The sequence below is a fragment of the Neoarius graeffei genome, chromosome 20 (assembly GCF_027579695.1).
Source record: "Neoarius graeffei isolate fNeoGra1 chromosome 20, fNeoGra1.pri, whole genome shotgun sequence".
NCBI lineage: Eukaryota > Metazoa > Chordata > Actinopteri > Siluriformes > Ariidae > Neoarius > Neoarius graeffei.
In genome coordinates, this window is record NC_083588.1 from 64728974 (window position 1) to 64750270 (window position 21297).

A 21297-nucleotide genomic window follows, 5' to 3' on the forward strand; every position below is an offset into this window, starting at 1 on the left:
GTTCTTTCTCTCTCTCTCACACACACACACTGTTGCGCGTGCCTGAGGGTTCGGGTTCGGCCTCTCTCTTTTCACTGTTGCGCGTGCATGAGCGTTCTCTCTCTCTCTCACACACACACACACACACACACTGTTGCGCGTGCCTGAGCTTTCGGGTTCGCTATCTCTCTCTTTCTCTCTCTTTGTTGCACGTGCACGAGCATTCCCTCTCTCTTTTCACTGTTGCGCGTGCACGAGCGTTCTCTGTCGCACGTGCACAAGCGTTCTCTCTCACTGTTGTGCGTGCACGAGCGTTCGGTCTCTGTGCGCGCGCGTGCACGTCTTGCGGTTAAAACCCCCTCCATTGTAAACAGCTGCGCGCGTGCGCGTCAAGTCTCGGGTAAAGAGAGACACAGAGACCAAAGAAGAACAAAATACATTAACTGTCCGAGATAAAAACCAAAAAAAGTTGAAAGAATTGTGACTGTGTAAGTAAAGAGTTTGAAAATTGATCCTTTTATTATTTTTATTTAAAAGGTAAAAGCCATATAAAGCAGCGTTAGCTAAAGGTGCAGCGCTGTAGCTACTAGCTTAGCATAGAGAGAGAGAGAGAGAGATTATTTACAGTGAATCTGTGTGTGTTTGTGAAGGCTGTTTAGCGGGAGGATAAAGGGATTGAGCGGGTTACTGTGCATGACCTGACACTGCAAAACACCTTATAAGACCCTCACACACACACACACACATACACTCTCTCTCTCTCACACACACACACACTCGGTGTGTTTAGGAGAGAGATGTGTTTAACGCCTGCGGGTCTGGACTGTGATGCAGCTCATGGGGAAAGTAATAAAGTGTAAATAAATAATAAAGGGTAAATGCGCAGCAGTGCACGAGGACTGAAGAAACAGTGACTCTCACAACACACGCGGTGTTTATTATAATAGTTCCTGTTCAGATGAAATCTAAAGGAGAACAAATCTGATGTGCATTAAAGGTTCACTCGCGGATCCAAACATCATCACTACTCTCCCTGTTTATTTATAAAACGGACTGGTTTATTTATTTACAGACAGAAAATCAGTACAGCAGGTGGTCAGGTCGCTATGAATTCCACACTTTATTCTGTACTTTCTTCTCCCTGCTGGAGTAATGTGCTGTGGTGGCCGCCATGTTGGGATCACGTGACCACATGAGCTCATTATTCTTTGTTTGCGAAAGACGTCACTTCCGGTAGTGATCGGCCTCATTATGTATGGAGATGTCCAGCTGACAGGCAGACATCCGGTTTATTACAGTCTTCACAGAAGTTTCGCCTCCAGATATTTAACAGTTATTCCACAAAACCGAGTCGTACACGAGCACCAAGCCGGCTGTAACCCGTGTACGGTGAGATTGAGCGGAATAATTGTTTTATTCTCTCCACATTCACTGGATTTTGAGAAAGAGCATTTTTATTTTTTTTGCAAATTCGATAAATAAAAACTTTATACAGCAATTTGTGAAAAATGTAATAATAATAATTCTTGAAAATTTTTTGAAAGATATCTTCTTACCATGAAATTTTTTTATTCCGTATTTTGTTGCCATTTTTTTTTTTTTTGTATTTTGAGGGGTTTTGTTTCTGAGTAGAGTTTTTATTTTGTCCTCAGTTGGTTCAGCAGCACAATCCGCCATTTTGTTTTTCTTTACTCACGGTATATGAGCTGATATCCTAGTAGTAGAGTAGCCAATCAGAGCACACGATTGCTCATATACAGTGAATGTGGATAGAATAATATCTGATACGAGACTAAAAACAGCAAGAAGCAGCAGTTGGACTTCTCATCTCATCTCATTATCTGTAGCCGCTTTATCCTGTTCTACAGGGTCGCAGGCAAGCTGGAGCCTATCCCAGCTGACTACGGGCGAAAGGCGGGGTTCACCCTGGACAAGTCGCCAGGTCATCACAGGGCTGACACATAGACACAGACAACCATTCACACTCACATTCACACCTACGGTCAATTTAGAGTCACCAGTTAACCTAACCTGCATGTCTTTGGACTGTGGGGGAAACCGGAGCACCCGGAGGAAACCCACGCGGACACGGGGAGAACATGCAAACTCCGCACAGAAAGGCCCTCGCCGGCCACGGGGCTCGAACCTGGACCTTCATGCTGCCCACTGTGAGGAGACATCTGTGTAGTGAATCGGGCATGTGTCTGGACTAATCAGATGAGCGTTAAGTTTCGAGACAAACAGCAAGGCTGATATTTTCTTGGAGAAGGATGAAGAAAAACACCATTGTGGAAAATCTGGATGGAAATAAAATCACAGAGTGGCTCCTGTGATGTAAATTACTCAGTGACACCATGTGTGTATATAATCCCATCTGAATAGGGCTGAAGACGACGCACACCTCACTGCCTCAGTTCCAGAAGTTTTTCATAATGGTTAATACTTTTTTTTTTATCAGCATATAGTGTAGATCTAATGTTCTGATTGTTTGTTTAATTATTTAGTAAAATAATAATAATAATAATAATACATTTTTTTAAGGCTTGGTGATGGAGTTTAAAAAAATCACTCAGGATACAAATGGTGTTGAGATTATCTCACAATCTTTTGTTTTATTAATTTATTATCTTTTCTGTATTACAAATATATTAAAAATTTTTTCTAGCTATGAAGATGGATTTGAATGCTCCTATTTTGACCTTAAAATCATGCTATTTGTTCGTTCGTTCATTCAGACTCCTTGAACAAATTTATGGGTCTGATGACCTGCACAAGTTTCTCGAACGATCACGTTGTGTAACTCGTGACACAGCAACAACAGAAATCAGGAAAACAAACACACAAGTCCTCCAACGTTTACTGAATATGCAAATATGGAGGAAAAAAACAGAATATGGATTTACACGTCCTAAATGTGGAGGGTGTTGAAGACTTCAGGTCTCAGAAGATGAATCCCATGAAAATGACTTTTACAGGAACTGATGATGATGTCACTTATTCCTGTGTTCTTGTTTTATTCCCAGGCAACATCAGTAGTGAGCGTCTCGTCTCGTCTTGTCTCGTCTCTCTCCTCAGCTCCCTGAGACACCAACTCGAGCTCTACTCATCATCTGTAAGCGAACACACACACTCAACACTACACACAGATCATCTTGACGTCCTGTTTGATGTGATACAAACACCCGGTGCTATCTGACGCTTCGTCATGGCCTCCGTCTCCAAAATCTCTGAGCTGGACATCCCGGATAACCACCAGGAAAGCTGGCTGGCTCTGCTCACCGCCGCCGAGGCATACTGCCAGAAATCGGGCTGTGACCTGGCCATCCTGACCGCCTGCAAGAAGTTCCTCCCATCCAGCACTGAAGGAGAAGCCGTGATAAAGAGAGAAGGGGGCGTAGCCGTGACGGCAGGAAGCAGGAAGTGGGATTTTGGTTATCACGTGTGGGGTCAGGGGGCGCTTGCCGAGGCGTCACGCCGATACCTGGACGACATCGGCGTGCTCCATTCCACCACAGTGCTGACGGCACAGAGACACGCCCGCCTGTCCACAGGGGAGGGCGGGGCCAAACTGGGCGTGGACATTTCCTCTGAGAGGCCGGTTAGTACATCGTCTTGCGATGGAGACGTGATGTCGTACTTTGTACTTTCTGACAAATTCCTGAATAATTTCTTAAATGTAATTACTTTATGATATTTAAGTAAAAAATTCTCCAACTTCTTAAACACATAAAACCATTTTATTCTTTTTATTTTATTTTGTTGCTGATATTAGGCTCACCACGGCATCAATAAGTATTTTGACTTTAAAAAAAAAAATTATGTAATTTTATTTGATTAATTTTTTGCTAATGTTTGGCTCACTTTTATCTTGTAGCATCTTGTCTCTTAAATGTATTTATTTATTAATTTATTTCTTTTTTTTTTTGTACAGCTGCTTATTTATTTATTTTATTGCTGATATTAAGATTATCCCAACAAACTATAGTTTGTATTTATTTTTAATATTTTATTGCATTGCTGATATCTTACAGACCCCATGTCGAGAAAAGTTGGGCTATTTTCCAAAATACAATAAAAACAAATCTGTGATTTTTTTTTTTTGGTTAATTCACGTGAAGCTTTATTTAACTGATAAAAGTACAAAGAAAAGTTTTTTTTAATAGTTTTACTGACCAACTTTAATTGTGTTATGTAAATATAAATGAAGTTAAAATTTGATTCCTGTAACACACTCAAAAAACGTTGGGACAGAGACAAAATAAGTCTGAAAAGTTTGTAGGATATTCAGCTAACACCATTCTGGAAGATTCCACAGTCATCAGGTTAATTGGTCACATAATTTGGGTTTAAAAGGAGCAGCACCAAAGGCTCAGTCTGTGTAAGTACAGATGGACGTGGCTCACCGCTTTGTGTCAAAGTTCCTGAGAGAATTGTTCGCCGATTCAAAAAGAACGTTTCCCAACGCAAGATTTTAGGTCTTTCAAAATCTACAGAACATAATATTGTGAAAAGATTCAGGGAATTCAGAGACATCTCAGTGTGTAAAGGGCGGGGTCAGAAACCACTAGTGAATGGGCGTGACCTTCGAGCCCTCAGGCGGCACTGCCTGAGAAACTGTCATGCTAATGTGACAAATATAACGACATGGGCTCAGGAGGACTTCAGAAAACCGTCGTCACTGAACACAGTCCACCGCTGCATCCAGAAATGCAACCTGAAACTGTATTACACAAGGAGGAAGCCATTCATCAGTTCTATACAGAAACGCTATTGATTTCTCTGGGCCGGAACTCATCTCAGGTGGACCGGAAGACAGTGGAAGCGTGTGCTGTGGTCAGATGAGTCACATTTCAGCTCGTTTTCAGGAAAACTGGACGTCGAGTTCTCAGTGGCAAAGGTGAACACGACCATCCAGTTTGTTATCAGAGAAAGATGCAAAATCCAGCATCTGTGATGGTATGAGGGGGATCAGTGCCCACAGCATGGGTGTGAAGGTACCATTGGTGTATTGGGATTTTAGAGAGACACATATTGCCATCAAGGCATCATCTCTTCCTGGGAAGTCCATGCTTATTTGAGCAGGACAATGTCACGCCTCGTTCTGCACAGGCTTCATAGACACAGAGTGCGTGTGCTTGACTGGCCTGCTGCCACTCCAGAGCTGTCTCCTATTGAGAGTGTATGACACCTCATGAACAGGAGAATCAAACAACGTCGACCACGGACTGTTGAGCAGCTGAAGTCTTGTATCAGGCAAGAATGGAAAAAAATTCCAACTGCAACAATTCGTATCTTCAGATCTCAGATCAGATACGATTAAAGTGTAATTAAAGGAAAGGTGATGTAACATGATGGAATAATAGCTCTGTCCCAACAAGCTTTAAATTCTAGCTTTGTTAATATTTATAAAATAGAATTAAGTTGGTCAGTAAAACTGCTGAAAATCTTTTCTTTGTACTTTGTCAGTTAAATAAAGGTTCACGTGAATTAACAAAACACAGATTTTTGTTTTTATTAGATTTTTTTTCATTGCTGATATTTAATTAAGTTGACAGAACCTGTAACGCAGTCGGGTTGAATCCCAGACAGCTCTGTATTCACGCTCCGCGCTCATTGCACATGGTGATGAGGTTGCATCTCATTACTGAACTTTTAAAGTCTGGTTAAGGAGTAAAGAATGCTCCCAGACTCCTTTTATTTTCTTCTTCTCCTTCTCAGACGCCGGTGGGTGATGGGGGCTCGGGGTTGGGTTTGGGTTCGGGTTCGGTCAGTCCTGGAGTGAGACTGTACTCTCAGAGCTACCCGTCCATCTACAGTCCTGCGGCGGTCAGCGCCCTGCCCTCGGCTCAGCAGGGGAACGGAGGGAGAGAGAGAGACAGGGCGGCTATGGGGGAGGTAGAGAGAGCGAGGGAGAGGGCTGGCATCGTGGACCTGGAGGAGGAAGAGGAGGACAACGGAGAGGAGGATGATATGGATGGACGCAGACACAATCTCAACGAGTCGACAGGTGTGTGTGGTCTGTCTGTTTCTTTTATTGTTCATTCTTCCGCTTTTATTTTCCCTTTGTCTCTCTCTCTCTCTCTCTCTCTCTCTCTCTCTCTCTCTCTTTCGGTGTCTATTTTTCTGTCTTGCTCTCCCTATCTCTCTCTCTCTCTCACACACACACACACACACACACACACTCTCTCTCTCTCTCTCTCTCTCTCTCTCTCTCTGTCTTGCTGTCCCTATTGCGCTCTCTCTCTCTCTCTCTCCACTCTCTTTCTCTGTCTTGCTGTCCCTATCTCACACACTCTTTCTGTCTCTCTCTGTTTTGCTGTCCCTATTGCTTTCTCTCTCTCTCACTCTTTCTGTCTCTCTCTCTCTATCTTGCTCTCCCTATCACACTCTGTCTTTCTCTTTCTCTCTTGCTTACTCTCTCTCTGTCTTGCTCTCTCTGTCTTACTCTCTGTCTGTCTTGCTCTCTCTCTGTCTTGCTGTCCCTATCACAACTTTCTTTCTTTCTTTCTTTCTTTCTTTCTTTCTTTCTTTCTTTCTTTCTTTCTTTCTTTCTTTCTTTCTTTCTTTCTTTCTTTCTTTCTTTCTTTCTTTCTTTCTTTCTTTATCACAACTCACTCTCTCTTGCTCTCTGTCTAAATCTCTCTCTCAGGTGTGTTCTCCATGGATGAAGACTCTCTGTCTCATGACTGTGAGCCGTTTTTCGAGTCGGATGGTGAAGAGGAGAGCACTGATGGTCAGAATTTATTCCTTGCGGTTTTATAACGTTACTCCTTTACTGAGACGCCTGTAATTGTAACATGTGACCAGTAGAGGTCAGACCGGTTTGGTTTTACTCATTAGGTTGTGATGATATTGTTTGTGTTAAGGTTCTCTGAGCGAGGAAGCTCCTCCTCCTCCACCTCCTCGAGGCGTGGCCATGGGTCACCCGGCAGTGTCTCGTCTGTCTCACCCCACAGCTCTGGCGCGCTCGCTGCCCGTCTCGGTGCCTGTGTGGGGCTACAGGAACAACCGCTCGGCGCAGGGCGACTCTCACAGTGGAGAGCGGGTGAGCTTGTAGTTTATTTACGCATGATTGTTTTTGCTCCGTGTTTACACCACAGTTAATTCCTCATCACGTTTTAGCCAATTGCGTTCTGTCTTACACTATCACGTTAAAATGCAAGAGGTATAGTGAGGTATAGTGTATAAATCCCAGCACACGCTTTTAATAATGCTGATTTTCTTTATACTTGTGTGCGTGCGTGCGTGTGCACGCTGATCATCCGTAAAGTGCAAAGAATGTTTCTAATACAGATGATTTTGCATGTGGCGACGCCCACAAAACTCCATAAAAGGTAATGTGCACAGAAAGCTGGGAGCATGAAATGAACAGTCAGGGTAAGAACAGAAGTGGGAGTTATTTTAACTCTTTCTATGCCAATAAAAATATCTAATGTTGTATAATATTAATAATAATTTATTATCATTAAATCTTTTGTCATCTGAGGCGTTTGTTTGCGCAGACAGACAAACGGGCAGTTTAAACTCGACGCTATAACCCAGATATAAAAGTGCAGTAATCCATGTGATTGATGTGGTTTTAAAATCAGTCAAGTCAAGGTTTAAATTAGTTAATTGTCTTGTGTGTAAATTTACACACTCCGGAGCGCATACAAGATTTTCATGAAAACCAGATGTCTTTTGTATAAACGCTCGTAAGAGCAGTTTATGAATAATCCAGCGTGATAAACGAAGCACAGTGTGACGTGATTGGGTCGTAAACGGACATCCAGCTTCACCAGCATCCAGATTCCGCACTTCTTTTTTTAAGGTTTATTCTTACATATGAAACATGGGCTTGAATGAGAAATGTGATGAAACTTAATGTAATCAGGTCCATCTGATGGGTGTGGCCTAATATGCTAATGAGCTGGCTTGATTGACAGGTTGAGCTGAAGCTTGTTCAGATTTGTTTTTTCTTTAGGCTTTAATGAAAGTCAGAGGAATGAGATGAAGTATTTTTTTGTTATCGTGTGTGTGTTGTAGGCCGGCTGTGCGGATCTCGATCGCATCGCTGCCAGCATGAAGGCTCTTTTAGCTCCGGCAGCCACTGATGGAACGGAGATGTTCGGCGCGCTGCCTCGACCTCGGCTCAACACGGGCGACTTCTCTCTCAAGCACTGATGGAGTGTGTGTGTGTGTGTGTGTGTGTGTGTGTAAGTAACAAATTCTAAGACATTACCTGAGACGGGATGTGTGTGAAAATGAACTGGGATGTAAATACGACCCGAACCTGTTATTTTTTAGACTCTAAGACTGGTCTCAACATTTAACCTAAATTTCCTTTTTTTTTTTTTTTAAAACAAGGCAGAAGGAAAGACGGAGTTTGAGATCTTATTGAGCCGTATCGAGCTGTTTTAGGATCAGTGCTTGCCTTTTGTAAACACTGGTGTGTTTAGGGAGGAGCTGATCCTGGATTTAAATAAATTAAAAAAAAAAAAAGAGAAGCTGCGTTCACAAGGATGTTTTTAGTGTCCGAATCCACTCTGGTGTTCATTTGAGTAACGTTAATGACGTATAGCTGCACGATACGATAATACGATATCGATATTGCGATACATTATTACCATTATAATCATGACTTTTATAAGTGTTGCGCATTGGTGGTTTAATACCTCCATCTCTATAGTTTGGATTTTATTTCCATTTTTCCTTTTTAAAAATAATTTTTTTAATAACTCAGTTTTTTATAACGTTGTGCCTCATATCTTTATCATCAAGTCATCATTATGAACAGGTCTGGGGGCGGAGATGAATATTCAGGTTCCGCCCACAACAAAGCAACGATGCATATTGACACCTTTCTTTTTCCTGCTTTAAAATGTCCTTGTGAACTCGGGTGGAAGGAACGTAGATCGGCCTTGGCATTTAATATTAGTCCGATCTGTACGTGAACCTGGGTGGAGCTGAAATTAACACGGAGGACACGGAGAACTTCTCAAGAATTGACCCAATTTGTCGGAATATGGAAATCTTTAGGATGAGCATCTCGAAGCACGAGACGAGTTCTGCTTATGCTTCTGGAAAAAACAATCAGTCAGCGATGGCTGCTTTTATTCTCACCTGTTCCTGTTCGGATTGCTACAGGTTTAGCTAACTCATGCTAATCTTGCTAGCAATATTAAAAAAAAAAAAGTCGTTGGCATAAATCTAGTGAAGCATAAAGCTGGATGTTTGCTTGCATCATCATTCGCAGTTCTGTCGCTAAACTAGATTTCAGATGAACAGTCTCATCGTCCACACGTTGCTTTCGGTCACATGACCTTTCAAGCTGTCGTATGTGAGCAACACTAAGAGAATCAGCACGCGCCGCGTTCGCGGGTGTTGCTGACACCATATGAAGCTAATTTACACGCTGATATATCGAGGGAGAGTGAAAGGAGCTAAACACTACGTTCTTTGGAAATCGACACTACGCTCCGATATGTGAGGTGAATTTTTTTGCACTAACACGATAACGGTGGAGTGCGACGTCTGTGAATGACTGATGATGATGATGATGTCAGTCTTACACATTTCACACCATGTGTTCAGTGTATAAACAGAATGTTTTGAATAAAACTGATCGTTTGTTGTTGAACAAAAAATGTTGACATTTCTTCAGTGTTCTCTGTATGGACGTCCTCGAGTCTGTACTGCAGCTTTAAATCATTAATACATCATTGTTTCTATAGTAACGGCTCATCCACCGGCCAGGGGGGAGGGGCATGACACTTCCTGTAAGGACTTATTTCCTTAACAATTTTACAGAATAAATAATTCAGTGTCAGCACTTTGTAACACTTTCCTGTAAGGTGTCTCATAACGCTAAATGTAACAATAAACGGATAAAAAGTCTGACATGTTGCTTAATTAACAAAACATCTCAATGGTAAGAAAGTTGCAGTTGTATTATTATTATTATTATTATTATTAATAAATAAAACACTTCAGGAGGTTATTTTATCGGAAAGTCAGCGCTGAAACTGGAGACTCCTTCCATCACTGATGGATGAATAAATAAATAGTCATCGTATCCACCCTCAAAGAGCCGTTACTATAGAAACGTACATGTGTCATATTGTTTACAACGAGTGCATTAACGAAGAGCTGTGATTTCTACTGTGAGAACCAGGCCATTCTCAAAAAAACGGACATTCAGTTTTAAACACAAAGTTTGTTTTTTCTCTAAAACCATTAATTCTGGCCCTCGATTATACATTTATTTTCAGAAATAATTTAACAGAGCAGTAAAAAAAAAATTGAGACAACTTGTCTGCATTTGCAAAAAATTTTATTTCGCCTAAATAAACCAAAATGTCATTACCGCCATGTGTCTAAGGCTACGTTCACACTGCAGGCTGAAGTGACTCAAATCCGATCTTTTCGCCCATATGTGACCTGTATCCGATCTTTTATTGACAATATGAACGACACAGATCCGATTTTTTCAAATCCGACCCAGGCCGTTTGGATATGTGGTGCTAATTCCGATCCCTATCCGCTCTTTTCATATGCGACTTCAGTCTGAACCGCCAGGTCGCATTCATCCGACTTACACGTCATCAACAAGCCACAAACGTCACTATTCTGCGCTGAAGTAGGCGGCGGGTCTCTCAAAAAAAGTTACAACAACATGGCGCATAATCACGGGCGCAGATAGAGGGGGGGACTCGTCCCACCCAGATTTAAATTCACCTCGTTCGGTCCCCCCCCACTTATAGGGAGGAAAAAACGTCTATGCTGTCTTTCTTTGCATAAGGCAAACCTCACGGAAAAATCAAAAGACTAATTACCATTCGGTTTATTGAGGTGCACAGCAGTGTATACATAGTTGCAACAACTCACATAAAACAAAGACTGATATTCAGTTGGTTGAGCTGCGCAGACTGCACAGGTTGCGAGCTCGAGCTTGGTTGCTATGGTTACTAACAACAAGTTTGACAGGCATATCGGGGTTGGGGTTGGTTTGCTGGCAGCTTTGTCCCCCCCAGTTTTTTGTCCCTCCCAGTTAAAAAAAACGTATCTGCGCCCCTGCGCATGACATCAATGCGAGGGACGCTTCGGGCTGTGAAGGTTCTGAATCTTCTCAGTGGAAGGACGCAGAGGTTAGGGAGCTGATTTCCATTTGGGGGGATGCAGCTATTCAAGCTAGATTGGATGGGTCATACCGCAACCGGGCGGTTTTACTTCCGTAAACACTGGCCATGCTCACTGCGTGTGACGTCGTCGTATCCTGCAATGCGCATGCGGAACACTTTTAGGTCGCTTTTCGTTCATACTGAGGATCACATACAAGTCGCATATATTTGTTAATGTGAACGACCTCACAAAAAAATCGGATTTCACAAAAAAATCGGAATTGAGCATTAAGCCTTGCAGTGTGAACGTAGCGTAAATGAGGATTAGTGAAATTTGAATGAAAATAATTCATTTGTTTTTAATTTTATTTTCACTTTTCTTTCTGAAATATGACCTTCACTTTTTATTGTGGAACATATCTTGATCTTTGCGTCATCAGTTTTTGGTGTATAGCTTAAAATATATGCGTAAGAATGTGCACTTTCTTGATGTCTTTACTGTTACTCAGATGGTAAAATCATGCTGTCAGTCAGGGCTTTGACAGTAGAGGGCAGTGCAGCGACATGAGGAAGGAGCAGGATGTTGAGCAGCCATTTTGAAAAAAAAAAATCACTGGTGCATGAATGTTGGAATCCAGAATACTGATCAGGTAAATATGAAATTTCGAGATATCAGGGAAATGAACTATTTTTGCAGTTACTCCTGAATAATAAAAATAACGAGGCTGCATGTTGAAAAAGTTTCATTAGCCAAGTAGCAAGTTAGGATGGGATAAAAAATGCATAATTTGTTTTATCTTCTTTTCTGCACTCAGTGACCCCAAAATGCCATGAAATGTCTTTACCGTTACCCAGTTTTGGCTTTACCATTACTCTACAGGGTAACGGTAAAGACAATGACTGGGACAATATCTCTTTCTTTGTGAATTCATGAAATATGCTTTTTTTGTCTATTAAATATATTTACAGGGATTGTAACTAAAATTAGTATATATAAAAAATTTTCAAATGTCTTTACCGTTACTCGTCACATTTTTCTGAGAATGGCCCAACTGCTCATCTCATTATCTGTAGCCGCTTTATCCTGTTCTACAGGGTCGCAGGCAAGCTGGAACCTATCCCAGCTGACTACGGGCGAAAGGCGGGGTTCACCCTGGACAAGTCGCCAGGTCATCACAGGGCTGACACATAGACACAGACAACCATTCACACTCACATTCACACCTACGCTCAATTTAGAGTCACCAGTTAACCTAACCTGCATGTCTTTGGACTGTGGGGGAAACCGGAGCACCCGGAGGAAACCCACGCGGACACGGGGAGAACATGCAAACTCCACACAGAAAGGCCCTCGCCGGCCACGGGGCTCGAACCCGGACCTTCTTGCTGTGAGGAGACAGCGCTAACCACTACACCACCGTGCCGCCCTGGCCCAACTGCTGTTATAGGAAATAAACCAACACCTTCTGGACCAATCAGGATCCGGAATTCAGAAACTGGGCACGGTCAGAACATCACACTTTATTTGGATCACAAAACAAATTCTTCAGAACTTTCTAGACACAGAGGAAGGGAAACTACAGTATTTCTAACTTTGTGTCATAAATTAGTGAATTTTATTCATCGTTGCTTTTCGACACTTTGTGAGCCGTATCCATGAGCCTGATCCTCTTCCTCTTCCTGCTCTGCATTAATCTTTCTTGCGGATCATACAGGAGGATTTCTCTCCTACCCAGAACCCGGGCAGGAGGTTGTCCTTGAAGCAGGTTTTGTAGCGGTACAGGAGTCGCGCCTCTCTCGGCTCGCCCTCCACCAAGTAGAAGGCGACGATGCCGGCCGGTTGGTCCACATAGATGCCGATGGTGTTGCTTTGGTGACTCTGGATCTCCACACTCTCACTGTTGTGCCAGGCTTGGAAACCGGTTCCGCCCCAGCCCACGGCCCACGATGCCTCGTTCTCACCCAGGCCACACGCCCCGTCTTTAACTTTGCGCCCGCTGCTGGCGTACACCACACCCATCACCACCCAGCCTTCATACTCCGCCTCCCAGTAACCACGGCGACCCAGGAGACCCTCCTTACACACCACCTGGATGAGGAGGAAAATAAGAGCTGCTCAATTTTTCTTCAATACTAATTTCTTTCTTTCTTTTATACAACAATATTCCTAAAAAATAAGAAGCATATTTTTGTCCCATATTTACAAACAAGCCATTTTTTATCTTTTAAAGCAGAAATGCTACACACTCGTATGATATAATTGTATATGACACATCAGTGTGTGTGTGTGCTCTTTGTGCTTGTTTTTTTCTTCAAATGAAAAACAAAAATTTAGAGAAAACTGTCCTTCTCATCCTTCTTTCTCTCCATCACCTCCATTCCACATCTCTGTTTCATTAAAAGAAAAAGAATGTTATAACATTTTCTCTTGATATCCAATAACTAACTTGTGTATTTTTTTAATTACTTAACTTGTATATATTTTATCTCATCTCATTATCTGTAGCCGCTTTATCCTGTTCTACAGGGTCGCAGGCGAGCTGGATCCTATCCCAGCTGACTACGGGCGAAAGGCGGGGTACACCCTGGACAAGTCGCCAGGTCATCACAGGGCTGACACATAGACACAGACAACCATTCACACTCACATTCACACCTACGCTCAATTTAGAGTCACCAGTTAACCTAACCTGCATGTCTTTGGACTGTGGGGGAAACCGGAGCACCCGGAGGAAACCCACGCGGACACGGGGAGAACATGCAAACTCCACACAGAAAGGCCCTCGCCGGCCACGGGGCTTGAACCCGGACCTTCTTGCTGTGAGGCGACAGCACTAACCACTACACCACCGTGCCAAGATATATATAAAATAAATACATTTAAATGCTGGTTGTTTTTTTTTTTTTTTGGATTGCACTTTTCTCAAAAATTTCCCCCTAAACTTTTACACTAATTTATTCTTTACGTTATTATGCTTCATTTAATGTCTGAATATTTTTAAGTAATATATTTAATCTTGGTGGCACGGTGGCATAGTGGTTAGCGCTGTTGCCTCACAGCAAGAAGATCCGGGTTCGAGCCCCGTGGCCGGCGAGGGCCTTTCTGTGCGGAGTTTGCATGTTCTCCCCGTGTCCGCGTGGGTTTCCTCCGGGTGCTCCGGTTTCCCCCACAGTCCAAAGACATGCAGGTTAGGTTAACTGGTGACTCTAAATTGAGCGTAGGTGTGAATGTGAGTGTGAATGGTTGTCTGTGTCTATGTGTCAGCCCTGTGATGACCTGGCGACTTGTCCAGGGTGAACCCCGCCTTTCGCCCGTAGTCAGCTGGGATAGGCTCCAGCTTGCCTGCGACCCTGTAGAACAGGATAAAGCGGCTAGAGATATGAGATTTAATCTTTAATTAAATATCTCTTTTTAATTAAATTTTTAATTAAATACAAATTAATCTTTTCAATAACCTTTTTTTATTAGTGACTTTTTTGTGTTTTTTTGTGTGGTTTATAAAGGACACTGACGTGTGATAACGTCATAATGACAAATTTAGATCTCAAGAACAAGCTTTTCAGAGTTGTGATGTCATTGCATGGTGGGTGGAGCTTGTCGGACTTGATGATACAATCCTTTGAATAATCAGCACTGCCTTTTGCCTGTTGTCTTGAGGGGAGAGCGGTAAAAACTTCATTGGGGTCATCAGGTGGGCACCCTCCTTCCTTGATGTTTCATTGATTTAGGCCCACGACACCTCCAGAAGGCTCAACGGTGACACCTGGCATCCAAGGTGTGCCCCCCACTGTTTTTACCCCTCAGTGGTCATCTCACAGCTCAGCTGGAGTCCTTCCTCTTGATCCACAGCAAGTGGCTGCTTCGCTCCGCAGCCTCTGAGAGTGACTTCACTGCTTGTCGGAAGGCCTGTTCTTTCACTCCCATTCTGTTCAGGAGCCTAGTTGTAGTCTTGGCAACAAACCCTCTACACCCAACTTCTACTGGGAACACCTTGGTATGCCAGTTGCGTTGTTCTGCCTGGGCTGCTATTTCAGCATACTTCAGGCTTTTCCGCTCGTATGCCTCTTCAACAGCAGCTTCCCATCGTACCGTCGGTTCCAGGATGTATAGAATTTTCTGGGAAGTTGACCACAGGATGAGGTCTGGCCTGAGAGTAGTTGTTACTATCTCGGTTGGAAAGACAAGTTTATGGCCAAGGTCGACCTGCATTTCCCAGTCATGGGCCGGGTCTAGGAGGGTCGTGTTCACTCTTGCCAGTGATTTCACTGGACGTTTGCCTGCTTTCACAAAAGGAGTGATGCTTGATATTTCAGGCATTGAAGGAGGGAGGGCATTGGTGGTGGTTCTCCTTTCTTCTAGGGTGATCGCCAGCTGCTGCAAGACCTGGTTGTGCCTCCAGGTGTAGTGACCTTGGGACAGGCTGGTTTTGCAGCCGGTAAGGATGTGCCTCAATGTTGCAAGTGTTTAGCAGAGAGCGCATGTGGGATGATGATCTATCCACTGCTGTAGGTTTTTGGGAGTAGGAAGAACATCATAGGTGGCTCTGATGATGAGGCTGAGTCTGCTTCCTTCCATTTCTCAAAGATCCCTCCATGTGAGCTTGCGATGTTCCAGGTTGTCCCAGCTGGTCCACTGTCCCTGTTTGGACTGTGAGACTGCCTTTGTACATCGCTCTGCCTCCTCTTGGTGCTGAACCTGCTCAACCACCAGCTTTCTTCTCTCAGTGGATGGAGCCTTGTGCCACATCAATGAAACTGTCTTCATGTTAAAACTGTTAATGTTATAGTCATGCTGTCTGTTGTTGCCCAAATGAGGATGGGTTCCCTTTTGAGTCTGGTTCCTCTCGAGGTTTCTTCCTCATGTCGTCTGAGGGAGTTTTTCCTTGCCACCATTGCCACAGGCTTCATCATTGGGGATAGATTAGGGACAAAATTAGCTCATGTTTTAAGTCATTCAAATTCTGTAAAACTGCTTTGCGACAATGTTTATTGTTAAAAGCGCTATACAAATAAACTTGACTTGACTTGACATTGGTCGACTTGCACCAAAACCAAGCCCTGTTCTTCCCTGTTGAACATGTCCCACTATGTCTCCATGCCTGAGAGCAGATTGTGCTTGCTGTACAGCTTCTGATAGGGTCCATTTCCTCCCAGTTGCCAGTCTGGGGGCAGCTGCTCGTATTGCTACATCGTGAGACTCAGTCAGAGTCATCTCCAGCCTCACTTTAGTACACTTGTACTCTTCAGTGAGGCTGGAGACAGGCAGTTCCAGAGCTCCCCGTCCATACAACCTGATACTGCTGAGACAACGCGGGAGTCCAGTTCTTAATGTAAGAACTGACTGTCCTCTCCAGTTTCTCAACCTTGGTGATGGGGACCTCGTAGACCGTAAGGGGCCACATCAGACGAGGGAGTAGTCCAAATTTCAGACACCACAGTTTCAGCTTGTCAGGAAGTGGGGTCTTGTCTACGGTGGATAGGCCTTTTGATGGTTTCCTCCCTCAGCTGGTTACTCTGGTCTGAGTCTTTGAGGCTTTCATTGTACCACCGTCCCAAGCTCTTGACTGGCTGCTCTGACACCATTGGAATGGGTGTTTTGCCAATGTGGAATCTCTGGTCTACGAGTTTTCCTCTGATGATGGAAATGCTTCTGGATTTGCTGGGTTAAAACTTCATACCAGCCCATGTTATATTGTTGTGAAGCTTTTCCAGCAAACGCTTGGTGCATGGGATGGTGGCGGTCAGGGTGGTCAGGTCATCCATGTAGGGACGAATAGGAGGTAATCGCTGTCCATCCTGCAGACATTCTCCTCCGACAACCCATTTGGAAGCCCGGATGATCACTTTCATCGCCATAGTGAAGGCTAGTGGGGAGATGGTACATCCTGCCATTATCCCCACTTCCAGTAATTGCCATGATGTTGTATATTCTGTAGTTGTTTATGCAGAATTGCAAATCTTGGAAGTACAACCCCGATTCCAAAAAAGTTGGGACAAAGTACAAATTGTAAATAAAAACGGAATGCAATGATGTGGAAGTTTCAAAATTCCATATTTTATTCAGAATAGAACGTAGATGACATATCAAATGTTTAAACTGAGAAAATGTATCATTTAAAGAGAAAAATTAGGTGATTTTAAATTTCATGACAACACCACATCTCAAAAAAGTTGGGACAAGGCCATGTTTCCCACTGTGAGACATCCCCTTTTCTCTTTACAACAGTCTGTAAATGTCTGGGGACTGAGGAGACAAGTTGCTCAAGTTTAGGGAGAGGAATGTTAACCCATTCTTGTCTAATGTAGGATTCTAGTTGCTCAACTGTCTTAGGTCTTTTTTGTAGTATCTTCTGTTTTATGATGCGCCAAATGTTTTTTATGGGTGAAAGATCTGGACTGCAGGCTGGCCAGTTCAGTACCCGGACCCTTCTTCTACGCAGCCATGATGCTGTAATTGATACAGTATGTGGTTTGGCATTGTCATGTTGGAAAATGCAAGGTCTTCCCTGAAAGAGACGTCGTCTGGATGGGAGCATATGTTGCTCTAGAACCTGGATATACCTTTCAGCATTGATGGTGTCTTTCCAGATGTGTAAGCTGCCCATGCCACATGCACTAATGCAACCCCATACCATCAGAGATGCAGGCTTCTGAACTGAGCGCTGATGATAACTTGGGTCGTCCTTCTCCTCTTTAGTCCGAATGACACGGCGTCCCTGATTTCCATAAAGAACTTCAAATTTTGATTCGTCTGACCACAGAACAGTTTTCCACTTTGCCACAGTCCATTTTAAATGAGCCTTGGCCCAGAGAAGACGTCTGCGCTTCTGGATCATGTTTAGATACGGCTTCTTCTTTGAACTATAGAGTTTTAGTTGGCAACGGCAGATGGCATGGTGAATTGTGTTCACAGATAATGTTCTCTGGAAATATTCCTGAGCCCATTTTGTGATTTCCAATACAGAAGCATGCCTGTATGTGATGCAGTGCCGTCTAAGGGCCCGAAGATCACGGGCACCCAGTATGGTTTTCCGGCCTTGACCCTTACGCACAGAGATTCTTCCAGATTCTCTGAATCTTTTGATGATATTATGCACTGTAGATGATGATATGTTCAAACTCTTTGCAATTTTACACTGTCGAACTCCTTTCTGATATTGCTCCACTATTTGTCGGCGCAGAATTAGGGGGATTGGTGATCCTCTTTCCATCTTTACTTCTGAGAGCCGCTGCCACTCCAAGATGCTCTTTTTATACCCAGTCATGTTAATGACCTATTGCCAATTGACCTAATGAGTTGCAATTTGGTCCTCCAGCTGTTCCTTTTTTGTACCTTTAACTTTTCCAGCCTCTTATTGCCCCCGTCCCAACTTTTTTGAGATGTGTTGCTGTCATGAAATTTCAAATGAGCCAATATTTGGCATAAAATTTCAAAATGTCTCACTTTCGACATTTGATATGTTGTCTATGTTCTATTGTGAATACAATATCAGTTTTTGAGATTTGTAAATTATTGCATTCCATTTTTATTTACAATTTGTACTTTGTCCCAACTTTTTTGGAATCGGGGTTGTAGTTTCTGACCAGGTTCGTGATGTTTTCTGGCACATGAAAGAAGTCGAAGGCTAACCAGATGACAGAATGAGGGACAGATCCAAAAGCGTTGGCTAGGTCCAGGAATAAGATGTGCAGGTCTCTTCCTTCCTGTTTTGCAGACTGGATTTGATGCCATATGATGCTTGTGTGTTCTAAGCATCCTGAGAAGCCTGGTATCCCAGCCTTCTGCACTGACGTGTCAATCAGGCCGTTCTGTTTCAGGTAGGTTGCCAGTCTTTGAGCAATAATGCTAAAGAAGATCTTGCCTTCAACATTAAGGAGACTGATCTGCCGGAATTGGTTGATGTTAGAGGCATCCTTTTCCTTGGGTATCATTACACCCCCTGCTCTCTGCCAAGCTTTTGATAGAGTTTGCTTTGTCCAGACTACCTTCATCTGCTTCCAGAGAAACTGCAAAATGTCGGGAGCATTTTATCTGTAACAGTTACGTTACAGATAAAGCTGTTTGTGAGAAGACAAAAATAATGACGTAAATCTGTGTTTGTTGTTGTTTTTTTAACAGTTTCCTGCAACAGTTTAAGAGAAATCTGGAAACAATCGTATGAAAAATCATTATTTCTCCGTGTAGCGATGCATTAATAAAATAACTTCTGCTCGAACATCATGTGTGGAATATCAATAATATGATTAAAAACATTACACACTGGGTTTATTATGGGGTACAATAACCTGAGCTGAACCTCGACGGGAACTTTTAATGAAAAGCTAAAATCCTGGTTCATAGACATTTTTATATATATATTTATAAATTTTATATAAATAATATACATCAAAGACTCAAAGTCATGTGATCGTACAGATAATGAAATGGGATTGAAAATGAGCAGCAGAGTCAAGAGGAAAAATTGTGTGTGTGTGTGTGTGTGTGTGTGTGTGTGTGTGTGTGTGTGTATTTTGTAAAGACCTGAGGAGCGTGTTCGTATCTTTCGGGTCGGTCCAGTGCGGGACACGGCTGGTCGGACATCCGGGACACTTTAGCCCCACCCTCTGAGATCCAGAGCAGCTTCTGAGCCGTTTTGTCATCCAGCGAGAGAGGAATCCAGTCTGAGATGATACACAGGGACGGAAAAGGAAATATATTTAAAAAATAAAATAAAACTGCAGTTTTGCTAACACCAGTGTCGCTAATATTAAAGTCACTAAATCCTTGTACAAGACTGTGCTGGGGATCACACTGCTCTCCACTGCAGGTCAGAAGAGCAGAAATTCCTCCTGACATTTGCTGTGTTTCTGTTCATCTGCTTAATGCACAATTTGAAACAGCAAATAAAAAAAACAACTCAAATATCGCAAAGTTTTTACATTTGCATGAGGTGGTTTTTCAGACAATTTTATGAAGTGATACTTCACTAAATTGAAATGGAAACATGTTTTTTGCATTAAAGTCACATGATCAAACAGAAACCCAGCTTTCATGGAAACATGGACCAGTCCGGGGCTCGACATGAATGGTAGTCCGACTGTCCGGGACAACCAGCTGTTTGCTCAAATCCACATCTTACGAGTTGAATATTCGTTGAACATCACAATTTTTGTGGCTACTGCCTCATATAGAGCCTGTAGCCACTGTGTCATCGTGCTGTAAGAGTGTAATAATCACGCACTGTGCATACGCATACAGGTGTTCCTATTAAAATGGCCGGTGAGTGTATATAATTCGGTTCACTGTTTAAAATAAATGGACGAGACTAAAGAAATCACTTTCAGACGTGTTTATGCTGATTACAGAGGGAAAGTGCATTCGTATTTTAAAATCTACTCCCGATCGTCTCTCTTTCCTCACTTTCTTCAGCCAGTGGTCCCATGTGTGATGGAGACGTGACGCGCTTCCGAGTTGTTACGGGAAAGTTGTCGAATAGAGTATTGAGACCACTGAGCTCCAGTGCTGGGCCATTTCCGGAAAATAGGAGTTTGGGTCATGGTGACAGCGTGTGTGTGTCAGCCTCGGTTCGGAGGTTTCAGTTTCGAAAACTGTAAGAGGTAAGAGTAGAATAATATAAAATACAGACACTTGGTATATTTTACTTCTGTGATTTTTAAATTGTTCATTTTTGTGGCTACTGACTCATAGAGTAAATATATATGCTATATTTACTGTATGGACATGAGATCAGAAAACTATTGTATTTATAAGCCACATTGACCCATAGGGGACCGATTTTTATAGAAATTGTTGAGGAGGAGTCACGTGGGACCGCTGAGGGAGATGTTCGCCTAGAAATTTCCTCTCTGCAGAAAACTCCTAATTTTCATGTATATTCGGCAGTTTACACCCTATTATGTCTGATAACGGTATGCAAGGTGTAATGCAACACGTTTGAGTGCTTAGATGTGCATATTTGCGTTTTTCTTCACTCTCATGGCAGCTTCGTCAAGACCTAGTAGAACTGCTAAGCAAAACGCTAACATGGCTAGTGGTGCTACATCCAGAATGACATCGACTACTGCTGGCACTGCCAGCCTTGCAACAGATGCCCTAGTGGGACTTCAGGCTACTCTGGAAAAGACTATGCACGAGATGGCTCAGGTTAGCAGTATACTTAAAGAGTTCAAGAGTAGTTTAGAAAGTAATGCAGGAAGAGTTTCTTCAAAAAGTACAGCA

General features: G+C 42.9%; 2 protein-coding genes across 2 annotated transcripts; one reads left to right on the forward strand and one right to left on the reverse strand.

Moving 5' to 3' along the window:
* Window positions 1-160: 160 nt before the first annotated feature.
* Window positions 161-9605, forward strand: akt1s1 (AKT1 substrate 1 (proline-rich)). The gene is made up of 6 exons (XM_060902253.1): window positions 161-467; window positions 3003-3577; window positions 5698-5986; window positions 6629-6712; window positions 6846-7024; window positions 8005-9605. The coding sequence occupies exons 2-6, from the start codon at window positions 3185-3187 to the stop codon at window positions 8140-8142; spliced, it is 1083 nt and encodes a 360-aa protein (XP_060758236.1). The 5' UTR covers window positions 161-467; window positions 3003-3184; the 3' UTR covers window positions 8143-9605.
* A 3163-nt stretch (window positions 9606-12768) lies between these two features.
* zgc:195001 (uncharacterized protein LOC567531 homolog) lies at window positions 12769-20270 on the reverse strand. Its single transcript, XM_060902456.1, has 3 exons — window positions 20198-20270; window positions 19600-19739; window positions 12769-13167 (listed from the first exon to the last, which is right to left on the reverse strand). Exons 1-3 carry the CDS (start codon window positions 20268-20270, stop codon window positions 12769-12771), a joined length of 612 nt encoding a protein of 203 aa, XP_060758439.1.
* Window positions 20271-21297: the final 1027 nt, after the last annotated feature.

Excerpts from the sequence above, each read along its gene's own strand:
- zgc:195001 (XM_060902456.1), bottom strand. The coding sequence starts at position 20,270 with ATGACACAGTGGCTACAGGCTCTATATGAGGCAGTAGCCACAAAAATT. Across the intron at positions 19,740-20,197 it reads GTTCAACGAATATTCAACTC|ACTGGATTCCTCTCTCGCTG; the intron begins GTAAGATGTGGA and ends GTATCATCTCAG. Across the intron at positions 13,168-19,599 it reads GATACGAACACGCTCCTCAG|GTGGTGTGTAAGGAGGGTCT; the intron begins GTCTTTACAAAA and ends CTCCTCATCCAG.
- akt1s1 (XM_060902253.1), top strand. The coding sequence starts at position 3,185 with ATGGCCTCCGTCTCCAAAATCTCTGAGCTGGACATCCCGGATAACCAC. Across the intron at positions 5,987-6,628 it reads CAATCTCAACGAGTCGACAG|GTGTGTTCTCCATGGATGAA; the intron begins GTGTGTGTGGTC and ends TCTCTCTCTCAG. Across the intron at positions 6,713-6,845 it reads TGAAGAGGAGAGCACTGATG|GTTCTCTGAGCGAGGAAGCT; the intron begins GTCAGAATTTAT and ends GTTTGTGTTAAG.